Consider the following 20,193-nt stretch of genomic DNA (forward strand, 5'->3'; position numbering starts at 1 on the left):
GAAAGAAGGGTTTTTGTTTACTGCTCTCGATTACTAACAAGCTTTGCGAAATGTAGCAGTGGCCTACTGGCAAAATTGCAAGTCTATTATCTACATTATATGCAGATGAAAAAAGTAAATTACCACAAAAGATAACTAATATGCATCAGTAACAGCAATGTTTTGATTTTGTGGAATCCTGTTAAATGATGCTTTTTATGCTATATGTCCTATTTGCCTTGTGAATAACTTTAGGCTTATAATGCAGTATACCTAACCATAACAAAACTGGTGTCTTGCTTTAGAAATGTCTACCTTCATGCTCAGCAATTAAAAAAAATACATAAAATAATGTTTAATATAATAAATTATGTTATAATGAAAATCAATTTTTTTTGGAAAATAAATGAAAGTTACAACTTATTTCATTCTGCAAGCTGCTAATGGTCAGATCTGAAAAACAAACATTGAATGTTTTTTGTCTTTTTTTGTCAAAAGAATAAACCATCTTCAAGAAATACTTTTCTGCCTTATTATCATTGCATTTGTTGCTAATAATATTATTGTTACTGCTGTCATCACTTTGTTTGCTCTCTCATCTTCACTCTATTTTAGGCACACCATATCGAGAAGCTAGTTACCTGCATGTGCCTATATATATATATATATATATATATATATATATATATATATATATATATATATATATATATATATATATATATATACTACAACCTAAGCTAAAAATGTGTATATATCACTATTATATAATGATATAATAGTGATATTACATAGTGTGGAGTTCCAATGGTCTATCACATTGGAACTCCACAATACTCCAGACATTTTAATTGAGAAAGCTTTCTGGATGGGAAGCAAGACGTCTTCAAACTTTGGAAAAAAGTCCAGTTGTTTTGTTTTTTAATTATTTTTTTTTTGAATGAGCATGACCTGGATGAGTGAGAATCTTCACCAGCATACAACTAGAATGATTTATTTGGTTTCATTGTTTCACAGGAACAAGCTTCATCACTAATTATTTATACTCCCATATTATCAAAAGAAAAACATTACATTAAGCTAATTAAATCCTTGACTAGGCTTCTTTAGTTTAACTGCAACAGGCTTCATCACTAATAAATAGAATTTCTGTTCATACATTAACAAAATCCTTAAAGCCACAACTTAATGTCTCTGAATCTACAGCTAAAATAGGAGGCAAGCAGAGTTAAAGAAAAAAAAAAAAGGAATAAAATACAGTAGGCTATCCGAGGACAAAATCAACTCCCACTGGCCTTCTCTGTACTCCACAAACTACGTCATACATCATCATGTCCAGAAGGTGGCGGTGATGAGCACGAGCGCTCCTTCAGCTCCAGGAGAAAAAGAAGAGAAACCGGAAATTACGGCAGCTCCTTTTCCGACGAAGCAAGATAAACAAACGACATTAAATGACATTATGTAATATTCAGAACTGGAACTGACAATTTTTCAATCACAGCCCACGTAGATATAGTTAACGGCAGCAGACGGACGAGGCGGACAGCCGGAAGCGCAGAAGAAGAGGAGCTAGCAGCATCTTGGCGTTGCTAAGCTAAGCTACTCGTCATGTTTATTTTAATGCGAGGGAGCGCGACATGATTATGGCATGAAGGCTTTGATGTGTGTGCAGAAAGACCCGCTTTTCATCTAAAGGTGAGGCTTATCTGGAGTGAAAATATGGAGCGTTGTTCCAACTAAAATGACCTTTAACATTTTTGTTGTTGTTCACTGTTTGGATTTGTTGTTGGACTGTTTTTAGAAGAAGAACAAAACGTGACAAGTTGGTCCCAAATGGAAAGACAGATTTATTTCTGTTGCCGTTTATTATCCCGAAACGTTATATCCCGGCAGCAAATAATTTCCTCCCCCACTTGGAGCCTGATAATTTAACTCTTTTTTTTGTTGTATGAACGTCTTGAAGGTTGTAGGAAACAGGTGAAACCTTCGCTTGCCGAAAAGAAGCCCCCCCTCAGCGCAGCGTCAGCATGGCGTGGGCTCTGAAGCTGCCGCTCACGGATGAGGTGATCGAGTCCGGACTGGTCCAGGACTTTGATGCTAGTCTCTCCGGGATTGGGCAGGAGCTTGGTGCCGGGGCGTACAGTATGAGGTATGTCGTCAACTTTAGCCGGGCTAAGGCGTTGCTGTTGATCTAAATGCCGCAAAATATGGGAGGAAAGTGCGCATCTGGTCTGACTGTAGCAGAAAACCACAGAGAAGTTAATTTATTTAGGTAATTTAAGTCAAAGCTCTAGTAATAGCTTAAATACATTATATATTGCAAGAGTTTATTTATTTTTTTATTTTATTTGTCGTTTGCAGCGTATGATCCAGTTTTAGAAAATTACATACGACCAGTTAAAAGAGATCTTTATTAAAAAAATATTTTGTTCTGGACTACACAATCATGGGAAAGACTGCTGACTTGACAGTCCTTGCTGTAATCGGTGAAAAGTTTAGTGGAAGAAAAAAGTGTGGTAGAAAAGGTCTACATGACTGAGTGAGAAGCTCAGCGGTTGCGATGACAAGGAGTTTGGGTGAGATTTACAAGGCAGGCGTATCCAGGACATGGGCCTGTATTCTTACACTTTACTGTTGTTCTTCTTTTGCTTTTTTACTTTTATAAAAAAAAAAAAAAAACTTTTATTTTTGTCTTTATTCATAAAATTATAATTTTTTTTTACTACCCTTCAATCAATAAACTCAAACCAAACTATGGCCAACAACGGTTTCGTGCACTACGTATGGTAAGCCACTTCTGAAGCAGAGGTGGAATAAGGGAGAAAAAGTCCTGGACTGTTCCTTGTTGTTCCAAATTTCTCTTTTAGATTAAAGTACATTTTGAATTTCATTTTAAAAAAATCAAGGTCCCAGAGTCTTTTGGAAAAGTGGGACGCACAGAGTACGAGTTGTAAGAGGTCAAGTGCGATACTAAATACTGCCAATACTGATCCACTGTGTTTCATCAAGTCCAAAGTCAGATCAGCTGTTTACCAGAACATTTTAGGGCGCTTAAAGTTTCTCTTTTTTTTCAGCTGTACTTGTCACCTGTACACATTAGTCACAAGTAGTGATACCTGCTTTATTGACTATGGTATCTCTGCGCTTGATTAACAAGCAAACTGGCCTGACCCTAAACTCCGTAGAGAATATATTGAGCATATACTTATTAGCAGGCTGACATTTCCACATTAAAATCCTTTTCAGTTGACCTTTACATAATATATTAATCATCTGAGAAACGGAGTTTGGGGTATTAATTAGCTGTAAGACAGAATCATCAAAATGAACCGAACTAAACGCTTGATACACATCACTCCGTGTAATCAGTCTAGATAACATATATTCATTCAGCTTAACTGGTGAAGGGCTGTTTCATTGGATTCTGTATTCCAGTACTCTATTAGGCTACTTGGATGGACTCTAGCTACATTTATGTCTATAAATGATGAATAGTTTTAGTGATTGAGATTCCAAAGCTCACAGAGAGCAGTGGGGATGTTGTGTCACAGTTAAAAAAGAAAGGAATCGGGAAAATGTGTGCTAGTCATTAATAATGGCGTCTCAAATCCAACAATACTATTGTGAATGCATAATAATAAGATATGGAGCAGCAATTATTACGTAAATAAAGATATAACACGATATTAGGAACACTATAGGAGCGTTTTATTAGGAAAACATGCGATAATACTGGAGAATGTTGCAAAAAAATATATGTTTTGCAATAAGTAAAGAATTAAAAAGTGTTAATAACTCTATGCTTTGGGTTATAGCAAAGTATGGACCCCAGATAACAAGGAGTCCAGATACAGAATTTCTTTTATAAATATTTCCATCTCAACAACAAGGTTTTATTAAAAAAGTAGCTCATGGAACAACTTAGTTGTAGTTTCTTTATGATTTGACCACCTTACCACCTCTTTACCTTCTAAAGCATTTTATACTCCCTTCAAAACGTTTCTTTGCCAAATGTATTACATGCTTATATAATTAGCTATCACCTGTTTAGGTCTAGGCAGATCTTTGCAATCTGTATAAATCTGGGATTTATTGTGCAGCCGTAGCAAACATGCAGATGAGGTTAAACATCGGCCAGTCTCTCATTTTTACAGTATACTAAAGTAGAGTAAAAATGCCACCGTTTCCGAAGTTCCCAACGCGGCTTTTGATGAGTTTTCCTCGTTTTCATTCAGTTTTAGTCCAGTTGAGTCCTTTGCTCCGCGCGTCATGAAGCCATATCTGAGTATTTTCCTCCGCTGTATAAAGAGCGCCCTAAGTGCCTGGCTGTGGCCCAGATTCCTGCGTTGAGAGGCGCTGCGACGCATGATCTAGAAACGCTGGTATTTAGTCTCGTTACCCCCGTTCATAATTAAAGAGCTGCTCGGCAAGAGAACATCATAAATCAGCTCTAAATTCTCTCAGGTTATCGCTGTCTTGTTTAAATTACTGTTTGAAATGTATTCATTCTAAATATATGTATGTATTAGACTTAGTTACGTTTTAATTTTTTTTATTTATGTAAAAGATTGAGTTGAGAGGATTTTTGGCAGCTCACTGACGGCGCTTTTCTTGTGGCTTTACTCTCCAGCGACGTGCTCGCCCTCCCCATCTTCAAACAAGAGGAGTCCAACTTACCCCCAGAGACGGAAAACAAGATCCTTCCCTTTCAGTATGTTTTGTGTGCACCTACCTCGCCAGCCATTAAACTGCATGACGAAACCCTCACCTACCTCAACCAAGGTCGGTATCAGGAGCCCAGGGATGTATGCTTTTCAACTTTGTGCAAATTCATCACAACCCGAGGGTACAAAGTCAAAAGCAAAATTAACGTGCATTCACCCCCAGTGCATGGGTTAGGGTTACGAAGTTACGAAGGGCACAAACATTTAGGAAAGTGTGAGGTTTTGAGTTGGTGACCATTATGCCTGGGACTCTTTTGGAAAGCATGAAAAAGCAAATGTTGCATTGCCGCCCATATTGAGATACTATCTTTTTTTTTTTTGTCTACATTTTGCAACAAATCATTTACGAACGACAGCAGAAGACATGTGCCTCATGTATACATGCTTCTTTAACGATTTCATCTTTTTTTTTTTTTTTTATTACAGCCACAAATTTCAGTCTACTTTGTTGGGATTGTATCTTTAAACTAACAGAAAACAGCGCATAGTTGAGGAGTGGAAGGAAAATGATCCATGATTTTATAACAACACTCCCTGTCAGTGCTGACATTTAAAATATTTAAATGACTTGCTCTTTATTGTGTCCTTTCATTATTTACCTAAAATCATAAGATAATTCTTTCAGTGCTGATATTTCACATCATTCATGTTTTTATTGGCTGATTTAACACTTTATGGATTTGCAGCTACATAAATGTTTGTCATTGTATATATCTTAATTGTTGTGTAATGCTGCTGTCTGGCCAGATCCCTTTTGAAAAAAAGGATTTTTAAATCTCAATGTGGTTATATCTGGATAAATAAAGGTTATGTATTATTTCTTAAACAAAGACACAGCCTATTTAGAAAGGTCTGTGTAAATCAGTACAGCCCTAAAAGCCAAGCTTAGAACAAAACATACAAACGTCTGGAATATGAATTAGGTATAGTTCAATCTATAACCATGATTGTTTCTAGAATTCTTTAAGTGTTTTGTAGTCATGGCATTGTGAACAATATGTTATATTATTTAATTCTCATCATGATCTTTAAAATGCATATATGGTTTTCATGAAGGAAAATATGATATCAGCTCTAAAATGTGCTGATAAACATGTCTGTAATAGGTTTCCTATATTTAAACCGTCTCTCCTTGTCTCTGCAGGGCAGTCGTATGAAATCAGAATGCTCGATAATCGGAAAATTGGAGAACTTCCAGAAATCACTGGGAAAATGGTGAAGGTAGGATGTTACATTTATTTATTTTTTTGGCACAACTCTACATCTGGATTTTTGACTCTTTTCAACAATCTTCTGAAAGCATCTATTTTTATTTGATTTTTTTTAACTTTAGAGCATTCTTCGCGTGGTGTTCCATGACCGGCGGCTCCAGTATACGGAGCACCAGCAGCTGGAAGGCTGGCGCTGGAACAGACCCGGCGATCGGATTCTTGACTTGGGTACGGGCTGAAGAACGAGCCGCTGCTGCTTTTTGAGTACTTTAAAGTTGTTTTGCACTTTTTTTTTCTACCAAGGCTGTCATGTATATAAACTATAAGGGTTTATTTTAAGCTCTGCTGCATGAATAGAACTGGTAACAGTGGAGGTGTGAATCACAAAGGCCTTAAATCACAGTTCTCCCTGTTTTGAATCATTGCAGATATCCCCATGTCGGTGGGCATAATCGACCCCAGGGCTAACCCCACGCAGCTTAACACCGTGGAGTTCCTTTGGGACCCCTCAAAGAGAACGTCGGTCTTTATACAGGTAAGTGTCTTTCTCTGTCAGCTGGGTTTAGCCATTCGGGCTCATCGTTGCAGAACATGTTAGCGATATGGAGACACCACAGTCATGTCTTAGGCTTAATGGGTCGGAATAGAAGGGTTTTAGTTTACAATGTCCCAAAGTCTTTTACATAGATCTGACAAATATGATGATAGCAACTCAAATTTCAGTAAAATAAGCGATAATTAAGACAAATACATGAATTAAATACCTATAAAATAATCATTATTATTGCAAACCCCGTGTGTTAGGAGCTCAGCCAGCATAAAGAGATTTAAGCATTTCTACGTCGTCTCTTTTCAGTCAGTTGATGAGCTGCTGCGTTTTGCACCACTTGCAGTGAAGGAGAGTGGTTGAGAGGACTCGCAAGTCCTAAAAAACAGTCCCACGGTAACTAAAACGTGCGACAAGCAGGAGTCAGTAGTTGGAGAAACTAGTGCTTTGTGCTTCTGCCGCTCCACAAAGCAACATCGTAACAGACTGGGAGTAAGCATGGAGAGACACGAGCAGTTCTCTGCAACAAATAGGTGATCAAAGTATAATAAAATATCAACAGCGAGTGAAAAAGTAAAATAAAACGGCGAGAGAGATTTGTTTGCAGGATGTTTGGAAATGTTTGACGAGGAGCGGGAGAACGTTAGCAAAGAGATCTTGGTACATCCTGCAGCCGGTGACTCAGCCTATGAACCAACTGGGAGCTAAATATTAGTCTAAAGATAAGTCTTGCTAATTTTAAATGTAGGGATTTTTTTTGTGCTTAAATCAATGTGGAAAAGATCCTAGAGAACTTTGTAAAGAAAAGACCTAAATGCGCCTCCACCTCATTCTCAACCAAACGGATTATGGCAGGAAATGAAGACACTGATGCGTCCAGAGACATGTTCTCTCTGACACTGAGAACATATCGGATAAATTGTGTGATTGAGAGATGAACTTAGCCATTTAGTATGGCCTACCTGTACCTGTATGGACTGCTAATCATAGGGTTTGAATTTGGATCTGAATGCTGTAAAAAGGTGATGTCTTTATGCTGCAGTTCAGATGCAAAGTTTGTTACGCAGCGTGTTGTTTGTCAACGGACTCTCTTCCCCAACGTGTATCCGTTCATGCTGCAGGCTAAATAAATATAGCGCTACCTCTTCAGACAGGCTTAAAGTGAGGGCGTAGGTGCTGAAATTTTATATTTCCTGGAAAATTCCTTATTATATCAGGAAGTCTCACCAAAGATGTGATTCCTTTGGTGATAGCTTTGTGACAGGACAACCAAGAAAACAACCCATTTGGTGATGGGGTTGCGCTGGCTGTCTCTCTTAACAGATGGTTTGCCAAATTTACCACGATTCACCAGCGTTCGGACAATCTCTGAGGTCTTGGAGACTTTAGTCTGATTTGAAGGGAGCTCTTTTGGCCGGTGAATTCATGTCCATAAGGAGTCTTAGTTATCCAGTCCTCTGAACGACTTAAAAAGTTCAACCAATAGAATGAGGGATAGACTTCCCAACATTGGGGGGGGTGATAATACACATCTGGATTTTTGTGTTCGTACTACAGAGGGAAAATAAACTAAATAATACATAAATGGGTAATTGGGAATAATTACAGATTAAATAAAAATTTAAAAAAATATATATTTTTATTATATTTTATGTTCTTGTCAGTTTACCTGTTGACTTTCTCTTTTTTGTGTCGATCACAACATTAAAACGATTAAACCAAGCAGGGCTGAAAGTTAACATACTATCCTAATGAAACCTGCTGAATGTTACATAAAACTTACCGGTTTTCTTCAAAAGAGGAAATATTGTAACAGATGCTGAACGCCTTTCAGCAAATTCCCCAGTTAAGGAGAGATTACGCCATAAGTGCCTAAGAAATGGTCTACGGTGGTTTTGTGGAACTGGTCCCTTATAGAGATAAAAGTGCTCCTTACATTAAAATGAGTTGGAAGGTTATTCAACAAATATACAATTGATTTTTATCAGGTAATGAAATCCCCCCAGCTTTTGTTTTTAGACAAATAACAGGCAATGGAAAATCTTTTATGCAGTTTGTATAATGTTGGGACACGTGCTTGTGTTTCTAATTATGTCTAACGTTCGTTGTAGTCGTTTACAAGGAGGAGTCACGGTGCGCTTAATTACAATGCTGTAGATGTGGTGATTAATTTGTGCTACTCATCTAATTTAGACTTAGACTTAGACAACTTTATTTGTCATTTTGTTATGCACAGAGTGCATACAGAACGAAATTTCTTTGCATACAGCTTGTAAATTACAGTATATTACAGTATAAGGTGCAGCAGTGATTTAAAAGTAAACAATTTAAATGTAAACAATGCAGGAGAAAGAGACAGTGTGCGATCACAGTGTACAGGTGAGTATTTTTAAAACCATTTGTATGTGCAGAACTGATTGTGCAAAGTGCGTTTGTGCAAGAATGCATTTAGAAACTAAGAGTTCGGCAGCATTTGTAATGCTAGTTAGAAGATGCAGTGATGCAGTTTATTTATATCATAGCTGTACGTGCAATTTATTTATATCATAGCTGTACGTGTTCCTTTTCAGCTTAAACCCACTTCCTTTTTAGGTTCACTGCATAAGCACCGAGTTCACCATGCGCAAGCACGGAGGAGAGAAAGGCGTCCCTTTCCGCATCCAGATCGACACTTTCAAAGAGAATGAGAATGGAGAGTACACAGAGCATCTCCACTCGGCATCCTGCCAGGTCAAAGTCTTCAAGGTTAGAGAAAGAAGGGGGGAAAAAAATGAAATGAAAGCCTCACTTAACTGTTGTACATTCATTTTATTGAATTATTACATCTCAATGGCACATTTCAGCCCAAAGGTGCAGACAGAAAGCAGAAGACAGACCGAGAGAAGATGGAAAAGAGGGCGCCACAGGAGAAGGAGAAATATCAGCCCTCGTATGAAACTACAATTCTGACAGAGGTGAGCGTTCAAGGCATGAATGAACGGGGGTGAACAGGATGAAGAATAACCCATTTGCAATGCAAAGTGGTGACGCATTTGAAAAAAAAAAAAAACATAACCCGAACTGTCCGATAAGCATAACTGACTGGTATCTGCTTTGGTCTGCATTACAACCTACATTAAATACATTCTACATGAAGCAACAAGAACAAACTGTCAGACATAGAATGGGATAAAAAAAAAGGAAAGGCCCTTTATTGTCACACTGGGGAAATTCAGCTCTACCAGCAGCAAAGAGCAAATTTACAACGTGAGGAAAAAAGACTGGAAAATGGCATATACAAGAAATGAAAGAAGTGTTCAACATTAAAAACGTCAAATGACTATTTACACGAATGCAAAAACAAGAATAAGAAAACAGCTTTTTGAGTTTGCTGGGGGTGGTGATCGTTGGAAAGTCTTAAAGGCATACTATGCAACATTTTTCAGTTAATTAATATGTTCCATACCGTTTTGGATGATTAAATGAGTCATTTCAGGTCGAACAAAGGTTTTCTCGGCCGCCCTGGTGGTCTGTGGGGGAAATACCGTACTTGCAATTGCAAGAGCTCACGGCCCGCATTCACAGGCTCAGAAGTCTTGTGCAAGACCGCGAGAGTCGGTCTTGCTTTACGGCGAGAACTCCATGTGTTTTTGCCCTGCCATTCACTATATGCACGCGCGAAAGCAACAACAAAGAACCACGTGTTAACGTCAAATAAACATGCAAGCATATTGAGTTTTGTTATTATTATTATTTTATTAATTTTTTTTTTTAATATGTTGGCGAGACGCTACCGCGGCAGCGGCGGCGAGGCGGCGGTGGTAGCGTCTCGCCAACATAAAAAAAATAAAAATAAATTATAATAATAATAATAAAACTGCCGAGGCGGCCGCCTCGCCAAGATAGCGCTGCGGGAAGCTTGATGTTCATACTTTCACTGTGTTAGTCATTGTTTGTACTGCCGTTTTTTCGACTTTTCGTTGCGTTCACCTGTCTGCTAAGCTCAAAACAACCGCGCCTGGCTTGAGGAGAAACCAGAACAGCTGAGCATCTTTATGACAGTGCACTTTTACTTTCGCCCTCTGGGGGGAGCCTCGCTGGAAAATCAACCCCGGTTGCATAGTATACCTTTAACAGCTGCTGGGAGGAGGGATCTGCGACAACGCTCCCTGGTGCACCCAGGATGCAGCGGTGTGTCTGCAGGAGCTCTGAACCAGCATCATGCATGGGCTGACAGACGCCGTCCAACAGTCATTTTAGTGGTCCGGAATGATGGGGGCAAAAAAAAAGTTCAGAAAATATACAGCTATAGTTTATGTAAAACGTTTACATGCATTCCTCCTGGACTAAAATGATAAATTCGGTAAATAAATGGTGCATTTGAAATATTATTGTTTCGGTGTGCATTAATTTTTTTTCAATCAATCATTTTAGTGGATTTAAAAAAAAAAGAAGAATTTGGAGTACAGGTTTGAATTTATTGTTGCACAGCCATACATGCAAGTGATACAGATGGATTCGACCTGAAGTAAAACAGATGCTCATAACTTGAAGGTTGTGCTTGATGTCGTCCAGACGTGACAGAAGTGTTGGTCTGTTGCAGTGCTCCCCCTGGCCCGAGGTTACATATGTCAACAACTCTCCGTCTCCTGGCTTCAACAGCTCACACAACAGCAGCTTTCCCGTCGCAGAAGGGTATGGCGTGTTTCACAGTTTCTGCCAGTGCCTGGTGCTTAATTATTTTATTTTCTTCATCAAATATAGAGCGGGCAATGTGATGAATTCCTGCGACAGATGTCATTTTTCTCTCTTTCTAACACTTTTTTTTATTATTATTATTTTTTTAGAAATGGATCACCAAACCACCAGCCTGAGCCTGTCGTTCAGGTCGCAGATGTAAGTTGCGGTTGATTTTTGTTAATTGGATTTTACTTGTATCCTTAAATTCTTCCTGACTTAAATAACACAAATGTAAAGCTGAGATCTGCATGTTCAACTTCTGCCTGCCGGCTGTTTCACCAACGCATGGTCGGCGTTTAAAGATGAGCAAAGCTGTCCATCACCAACCTGAACGTTTGAGCTGGGAAATGTCATTGACTGAAAAATATCTGGTAATAAAAATATTCAGATGTAATATCAAGTGTACAAAAGCATAAACCTTTTATTTGTTGAGCAAAGCTTAAGCCAAACTTTAAAAAGCTGTGTGAAAATCTAAGAACAATCCTCCTCCTTCTGTATCATTTTAGAGGTGTTTTAAAATACCAGTTCCAGCTATTTTAAGTCCATAATTGTTTGCGAAACAGTCGCCCAATTCCTTGCTTGATCGGAATTACCAGAAAGTAATCTCAAGACCCTAAGAGGTGGTCGGAGAAGCTGCAAAGACCCCAGAGCTCCGTCTCAGAGCATCACTTAGCAGTTTAAATGTTAAAGCTTAGTGCAGTTAGAAAAAAACTGAAAAGGCATGGCTTGTTTGGAAAGTTTGCCAGGAGAAAGCCTCTTTTGGGAGCACAGCTTTATTGCAAGGTTGCATCTGAATGAACCACAAGACCAAAGTGGTCGTAATGTAATAAGCCGCATCATGTTTGGCAAAATTCAAACGGCATAAACACCTCGTAAACACCTACTGTCAACCGACCATAGCCTCCTCTATAAACCCAGGCATCCTGGTGTGAACTGTGTAGTGCCAAAACTGGCTCATGCATCATGGCAGCGATCCCAAACACAGACAAAACTGTAGGACAGAATGGCTGAAAGAATGACAAAATGTCGTTACCTGAATTAAATGCTGTGGTGGGTCCTTAACAGAGCTGAACTGGTGTAAAGAAGAATGGCTCAAGATTTCTCCATAAAGGTGTGAGAAAATGATAAATAGACGGAAAGCGACTGCTTTAGGGCCGGTAAAGGCAGCCTGCCGTATGCATTACGTCCTGATGTGCAACAACTCCTAAACCGAAGAACATGTTCTTCCTTTTTTTTACCGGGACGCCAAAGCATCCCCCTAACTAATTTTAAAGTAGCAAATTACTTATAGTTTCCTATATAAATATTTTTCCCCAAACCAAAGAAAAACTGTAAAATCAACTTAAACCAATATCATTAATTTCCAGTGAAAGCATTTTTGTCCCTAAAAGCCTGTATAAGTAGCATTAGCATTTGAAGACACTGTCCAGATTGTACCCCTGCACTGAATATGCTCATCTTCTTTAGTGTTAATTGTGTTTTCTAAAAGCTAACAAAAATTGTTGTTTTTAAAGTTGTGTTTGTGGTGTTTGACTAATTATGTGGTTTCCACACCTTTTTTAGAATCTGTTACCTACAGCGACGCCACAGGACGCGCAGCAGTGGCTTCATAGAAACCGCTTCTCGCCTTTCTGTCGGCTCTTCACCAACTTCTCAGGTAAGCTACAACTGGACCTCCGTTTTCACCAACTAGGGCCCTTCACAGTAAGGTCTGCAGCACGTCAGAAAAGCGTCGGCTGGGGATTTTATTTGGTAAATATCGTAGAAGACGGTAACCTGACTCTCGCCAGATGTATGTCGCTCCGCCTAGCTTCACTCACATACATCTGGGACCTCTCCCATAGAGAGTGATTTCTCCAACCAATTTTATTGTCTAGCCAATCAGGACGCAGGGCTGGAGTTTCATAGATGTGACGTAGTGGAGAAGCGACCGTGAGACTGTTTTGATTCAGACAACAATGGCGGCTCGCATCGAGGAAGCAAGCGTTAACATTGATGCTGCTATTTCTTCCATGTTGTCCAATCTACCTAATATTGTTTAATTAAAAGAACATCAGAGAACGGCTCTGAAGGCTTTTGTTGGTGGAAACCATGTTTTCGCCCTTCTCCCGACCGCATTTGGCAAGTTTTGTTTTCCGGGGCGGTTAGCAGTTAGCGTGAACCATGTTAGGAGGCCTTTAGTCCTTAACGCGGTCGGCCCGGGATCGACTCCGACCCGCGGCGCTTTGCCGCCTGTCTTCCCCCCTCTTCCTGTCAGCTCACTGTCAATAAAACGCGTGCCACTAGAGCCGCAAGCACGTTAAACAATACAAATTTTTAGTTTTTTCCCTGCGTCGCTCTCACAGCGTCACGGGTTAGCTTTGGTGTGAGTGGTTGAAATAGCACGTCGATAAAGATGACAGACAAGTGGCTTATCCAATCATATGCAAGGATTTTTGATATGGCCCAGCCTTCAATAAAGGCAATTCCTATGGAGAGGTCCCAGATGGATGTGAGTGGAGCTAGGCGGAGCGACATACATCTGGCGAGAGTCAGGTTAAGAAGACGGATCCAGTTGCCACAAAGCTTCCGACACTCGCTGTAACCTTTTTTAGGATTTCAGACAACGTAAGCTGTGAGCGTCTTCTGCACCGAGCCTCCGTCAAACTGGCTGAAAGGCTTATTGGCGTGCAAAATAAATTATTATGACACTTGGATTATATGAGCCATCTGGTATTGCTAAACAGTCTCTTGTAAAGGTAATATTGAGCGCACTGATGATGATGATGATGATGATATATAGAGCAACTTCATTGAAGCTCTTATTAATACCGTTGGTCCAGAGTTTGGTTTATTGTGGGTATGAAAGTTAAGAGAAATGCAGAGGCATTAGATTTATTCTGATTTTTCTGGTGGGTAGGAGGCGTCATCAGACTTCTCACGGATCTGTGCTCGTTATTTGTCTCAACATGTAAACTCTGTGGGTTTTTCTCATCAGGGGCGGACCTGCTGAAGCTAACCAGAGAGGACGTCATTCAGATTTGTGGCCCAGCGGACGGCATAAGACTCTTCAACGCGCTAAAGGGACGGTGAGTCGCTTCAAACGATCTGTACATACCGAAGCATTTCCCCTTGGTGTAATCCGGGAATAATCTCCTAAAAAAAAAAAAAACAACAACCACAAAATGTTTTTTCTTTTAACTGTTGATCTTGTCTGGACGCAGGGTGGTTCGTCCGAGGCTGACCATCTACGTTTGCCAGGAGTCCCAGCAGGTCCGGGAGCACCAACCGAAACATGAAAACGGAGACGCTGCCGCCAGCACTTTCTTTGGTCGGTACATGCTGACCGGGGCACACAAGTCCGTCTCTGAGATCTAAAATGTTAATAACTCAGACAAATACAACACAGGGCAGTGGGTGGCCCAGTGGTTAGAGGTTCCCCAGTTCAAATCTGGGTCCCTGAGCAAGAGCCTTAGCGCCAGAAAGCTCCTGCAGAGGACACATTTCAAAGGAATTTACAAAGATATTGATGATTATTATTATTTATTATTGATAATCCATATAAAATAACAGTTCCTCGTGTAGTTTTGCCACATTTCTGTTTTATGCCGCTGCTTCTGAGCAAACAGGAAAACATGACCTTTGAGTCTAACACTTTGTTCTGCCCTTTCTAGAAATTTCTATTGTTCTAAACTCCAAGAAGTCGACATTCTGACAGGAAAAATAAAAACTTTAAAGGCAGTTAAATTAGTTTGTTCAAGTAAAACCAAACCCCTTTTGGCATTTTATCGTTTGTTTTTCAAATTTTTGTCCAAATAATCTTACGACCCGCCAGGTGAGCAGTTGTATGGAGTCCAATGAGAAAATGCATTACAGGAACAGACCTGAGGCTTAGATTAATCAATGTGATGAATATATTTGAACTTTTCTAAACTTTCTGTCCATTAATGTATTTAGTCGCAAATATATGTCTTTGAACAAACTCTTGTTTATTTATAGATCAAACGTTCAAACAAGTTTAACCGTATTATTTCTCCCCACACAGTTTTGAGTTTTTTGTTGTTGTTTTTTTTCCTGCAGTATATCACGCCATTTACCTGGAGGAACTCACAGCCACCGAGCTCACAGAGAAGCTTGCCCAGCTCTTCAGCATCTCACCCAGACAGATAAATCAGATCTTTAAGCAGGGCCCCACTGGCATCCACGTGCTGGTCAGCGATGAGGTACGACTCCTGCTTTGAATACTATCAAAGATTTCACAACGCAAGCTTTGCCGTGTTAAGCATACCCGACGCTACGAGAGTAAAACGCTGGTGAGTTTTACCTCCCGCTATAAATCTGTCCTCCGTTCCCAACAGATGATCCAGAACTTCCAGGACGAAGTATGTTTTGTTTTGGACACGATGAAAGGTAACTAATTTAGGAGCTTTAAGCCTTGATCGTTTTGCCCAGCGGAAATATTTCCCGCCTGTGAACCCTTTCACATTTTCTCACGTTTCCACCGTGAGAAGTTGTTCATTTTATGTGACAGACCAACACAAAGCAGCCTGTGTTTGTCAAGTGGAACAATAATAATAATAATAATATTAATAATAATAATAATAATAACCCTCGTTTAACCAGGTAAAACTTCATCCAGATCCTAAAATCTCATTTAAAAAGTAGGTCACGAAGCAACAGCATTAAATGGCCAGGGCTCCACTTAAAATATATATTTTGAATTTTTTTGATAATTATCTATATCTATCAATATGATTTCTATTTTACCGATATGCTTTTTTTTTGTATATCGTCCAGCCCTAGACTTTTGGTTTTGGTTATATTTTCAAAAAGGATCCTTTTATTTATTCATTTATTATTTATTTTGTGTTGGTCTGTCACATGAAAATCCACAAAAATCAGATTTTGTGGTTTTTAATGTAGCAAAAAGTAGAGAAAGTTAAAGTGTATGTATGATTTATTTATTTATTTTTTATTTTAAGATGATTTTTTAACAAAAGTCCCTGTTCTTCTCTTTGCAGACGACACAAGCGATGGCTACCACATCATCTTAAAGTGATTCCTCAGCCGAAGAATCTTCTCCTTGTTTAATCATGTAGACCTGCTGCAGTCTGCCACACTAGACATTCATATTCCTCGCTGTTTTAGGATTATATGAAGTCATCCTGACTAATCCCCTGTGGCAGCTAGGAGGTCGGTGCGAGTCGAGCACCTTGGCCCTCTCCCCCCTCCGTACCTTAATGTCCTCTCTTGAGGAAGGGACTCCTCTGACAGTGGCTCTCCTTGCCAATCATCTCACATTCGCTCTTCCTCTGTCGGTTATGTTTCCGGTAAAGGTTTTCGTGGCACCAAAACTGCAGCTGCCAGCTGCGCGTCTGATGTGACAAAGCTTAAAGCTTTAAAAGCGGCTGTTTGTTGTCTGGTGTTGTCTTAGAAGAGTTTCGCCTGCCTTACGTGATCAGGCCAGACTGCAGGAAACCCATCATACGTTAAAAAAAAAAATACGACCAGGACATTAAGGGACACGGCTGGAACTTTGCAGTCTTTGAAATCACTCGATTGCTCATTCGCTGTTACTTTAAAGAGAAAAAAAAAAAAGTAACACTAAATAAGACTGGTTTGAACCCAACAGACATCAAACCGCCACATGGGATCGTTCCTTGAGCATCTTGAAAGCTGGAAAACGTTGTTTGTTATCATTTATCACCATGGCAACACTAACGAAGTGTCTTCATGTTTATTTTCAAGCCTGTTAGCTTATTTCGTTGTGTGTCTTGGCCAATTACCCCCCCCGAACACACATTTTTAGGTAGTCATTTTTGTTGTACGGTGCTTTTTCATAATGGATCATGCTTGACAGTATTTTAAAACTAATTTTTAGGCATATTTGCATCTCCTCATAGTTGTTTTATTTTTTATTCTTTGGTATTAACAACTCCCAACGGCTTTTAAACGTAATTGCTCCGTGTAGCTAGGGAAAAACGCTACGTTCAACTGTTGGCTCGATTCTTTTTTTTTTTTTTTTTTTTTATGAGATCTCAATTTGTTCTGTTTCACCGGCGTTATTAAAATAATTACTTTATGAACTGTCTGTTTCGTGATTCGGAGAAAAAAACATCCATTCACTGTGTCCTGCTTCAGGAGGGAAACCCAGACATCCCTCTCCCCATCCCTAGGTCGGTCCCTCTTCCAGTCTTCCAGCTTTATAAGGAGGCACACCCCAGGGTTGTGATCTCCCTGTAACGCATTGAAGCAGCAGTTTTACTGTTTGAATTCCTCTGAATGATGGAGCTCCTCGTTATATTTCCACGGCTGAGCCTGGCCGCCCCACAGAGCGTGTTCTTATGGTCCTGATCCAGATCTCATGACAAGAGTTTGGCCTTTTGGCTGAGAATTTATCATCAAAACAGTCTGGAAAAGTTCTCGTGTTACAGCAGATACACACACCCACCCTCCCCTCCACTCTGTCTCTCCTCCTCTCAGTCCATCCTGCCATCACTTGTGGACATGAGGTAGAGATACTTAAACTTGGTTCTCATGATGAATCCAAAGGCATTCCCCGCCCTGAGGGGACGCCTCCTATCCGGCAACTTTATTAGAGGCACCTGTTCATCTGTGTTTCCATTTACTTTTTCTGTTAACAATCACATGGCAGCCTTCAAGTGCTTTTAGGCATCTATACTTGGTAAAGATAAGTCACTGAAGATCAAACCAAGCATCGGAATAGAGGGAGGAGGGCTTAAGTGACTTTGAACATGTCATTGTTGTTGGTGCCAGATGGGCTTGTCTGGGTAACTCCAAATTTGCTGGGATTTTCATAAGCACTTACAAACCTTATAACAAATGATCAGTCGCAGCAGCAAATGACCAAACTGGCTGCCACTACTGTCAGCTAAGTGAAAGACAATTAGAAGCATAGTTTTCATAGGCTTACTAAAATGGACAGAATCAGATTGGAAAGCCGCTGCCTGGTCGGGTAAGTCCTGACTTGAGCAGGAACATTCAGAAGGTTGGTGTCAGACTTTGATGGAAACGACATGAAAGCAACAATCCGTCCTGCATGTGGTGTAATGGTGTGGGGGATATTGTCTCTGTATCAACTGAGTCTGGTTTAATTCCCACAACCTATCCTGATGATTGTTTCTGACGTGTCCATCTGACTGCAACCACAGCACTGCAAAAACAGATCTAAAAATAAGTAAAATTTTCTTAAAATTAGTGTTTTTGTACTAGATTTGAGCAGGTAAATAAGATTATATGCCAAAGGAATGAGTATTTTGAACCCTAAAATAAGATAATTAGATATACTGCACTTGAAATAAGATGATGGAGATGAATTGTTCCTATTTTAAGTGCAAAAATCTTATTTTATTGGCAAATCATATTATTTACCTGTTCAAATCAAGGAAAAATACACTCATCTTAAGAACATTTTACTTAATTTTAGTTCCGTTTTTGCAGTGAAGCCACTTCCTGATGGTTTCATGAACATGACAGTAAATACGCTGTACTCCACTAGCCTTAGAATCACCTGATGTTAATCCAGCAGAGTACCTCTGGGATGTGCTGGAATAAGAAATTTAGATTATGGATGTGCAGCTTGGTCAATGCCACAAAGAATGTAGACGCCTCAAAAAGCCAAGTCCTCCGGTCCTTTTCTGGGCAAAAGTTAAATGTATTTAAACAACTCAAACGTTTGTGGTTAGGGTTAGATGTCAAGATATTATAATGCTATTATTATTATTAGGGTATCTGATAAAATCACAGTTTACAATGTTGTGAAACAGTAATTTTCCCCACATACAGATTTCTTCTGCTTTTTGCTTCCTTGTTTCACTTAAACGTGTCAAATCATCCAATACGTTTTTGTATCCGAAAAATTACGTGAGTAAATAATAAAAGGCAGTTTTCAAATGATAATTTATAAAAGGAAAAAAAAAATCTATTCAAACCAACCTGTTCAGCCCTCCTTATTAAATAATGAATCACCTGCGATTAAGCAATCCCTCTTTAGTTCAGTTTCATTACCAACAACCAGGCCCGATTGCCGCCAGACCTGGAGAATAGAGAAATCACTTAAATTAAACCTGTCTGACGACATGAAGTAGGCCAGAAGCTCAAATAGCAAAAACCTCAAATCCTGATGGAAATAAGTTCAAGATCACATGAGAAACAAAGTGAGTGCCATCTGTCAGTGTCAAAAGCCATCATCTACAGATTAAGAGGACGTGGGAAAGTGGAGACGAGCTTTCCCAGGGGTGGCTGGTTGACCGCCCAATGTCACAAAAGAGTCCAAAACAATATCTACAGCGCTGCAGATGTGCCTCAGTTAAGGTTAGTGTTCACGATTCCACAATAAGAGAGACTGGACAAAAACGGCCTATATGGGAGAATACCAAAGCATATCTACCGACCATGCTGTTAAAAACCATTTGATCCTCAAAACCTTTGGCAAACTGACAATAAAAATTAGCTTTATTTCTTACTGAGCACAGCTTTTCAGAAAAAGAACGCCCTGCACGGCTGCTGCAGTAGTCAAAAATGTTGGCGGTGATGTGCTGGGGCTGCTCTGCTGTTTTTATGATCTGGACAACCTGCTTTAGTTGGTAAAACCATCAATTCTGCCCTCTACCAACATATCGAGCAAAAGAAGATGTCTGCCCATTGGTTTCACCTGACACTCAAGTGTCCTGAACAATGTTCCAAAGCGCACCAAGTTTTTTTTCTCAAAGACTCAAAAAAACTAGCTAAATAGATAAATAAAACTCATTGAAGAGACAAATTAGTCAAACTCTAGACTTAAATCCAACAGAGAAGAAATAAAGAGGTGCAGCTTCTGTGCTATTACCCACCTATTAGCATATTGAAACGGTGTATTCCCTTAGCCAAAATCGAATGGATGAAAAACTAATCTATAGCTATTGGCTGAGCTTTTATTTTTCTTTTAATAACTATGTGTGGTTTTTCATCTGCTAGAGTTAAAAACTGGCTTAATGCTTAGCTGTGTTTTCCTCTAAAGCCACTAAAGGAACTA

General features: G+C 39.5%; 1 protein-coding gene across 2 annotated transcripts; it reads left to right on the plus strand.

Annotated features, from left to right (window-relative positions):
* Positions 1-1,350: 1,350 nt before the first annotated feature.
* On the plus strand, positions 1,351-16,764 carry tfcp2 (transcription factor CP2). Of its 2 annotated transcripts, XM_012875612.3 has the most exons (17): positions 1,351-1,674; positions 1,943-2,128; positions 4,610-4,761; positions 5,848-5,924; positions 6,037-6,142; positions 6,343-6,449; positions 9,054-9,206; positions 9,305-9,415; positions 11,044-11,135; positions 11,288-11,336; positions 11,483-11,551; positions 12,744-12,837; positions 14,158-14,248; positions 14,384-14,490; positions 15,240-15,382; positions 15,518-15,569; positions 16,181-16,764. In XM_012875612.3, exons 2-17 carry the CDS (start codon positions 2,007-2,009, stop codon positions 16,216-16,218), a joined length of 1,563 nt encoding a protein of 520 aa, XP_012731066.2. In that variant the 5' UTR covers positions 1,351-1,674; positions 1,943-2,006; the 3' UTR covers positions 16,219-16,764. The 2 variants fall into 2 exon arrangements, with proteins under 2 accessions (XP_012731066.2, XP_012731067.2); XM_012875613.3 differs by lacking the exon at positions 11,483-11,551 and having other exon boundaries at positions 1,352-1,674.
* Positions 16,765-20,193: the final 3,429 nt, after the last annotated feature.

Source organism: Fundulus heteroclitus, chromosome 1, assembly GCF_011125445.2.
Source record: "Fundulus heteroclitus isolate FHET01 chromosome 1, MU-UCD_Fhet_4.1, whole genome shotgun sequence".
Taxonomy (NCBI): Eukaryota; Metazoa; Chordata; class Actinopteri; order Cyprinodontiformes; family Fundulidae; genus Fundulus; species Fundulus heteroclitus.

Bases quoted from the DNA above. Each gene is read 5' to 3' on its own strand.
- tfcp2 (XM_012875612.3), top strand. From the start codon at position 2,007: ATGGCGTGGGCTCTGAAGCTGCCGCTCACGGATGAGGTGATCGAGTCC. The intron at 9,416-11,043 runs GTGAGCGTTCAA...GGTCTGTTGCAG, and splicing joins AAACTACAATTCTGACAGAG to TGCTCCCCCTGGCCCGAGGT. The intron at 11,337-11,482 runs GTAAGTTGCGGT...CGGCGTTTAAAG, and splicing joins CTGTCGTTCAGGTCGCAGAT to ATGAGCAAAGCTGTCCATCA.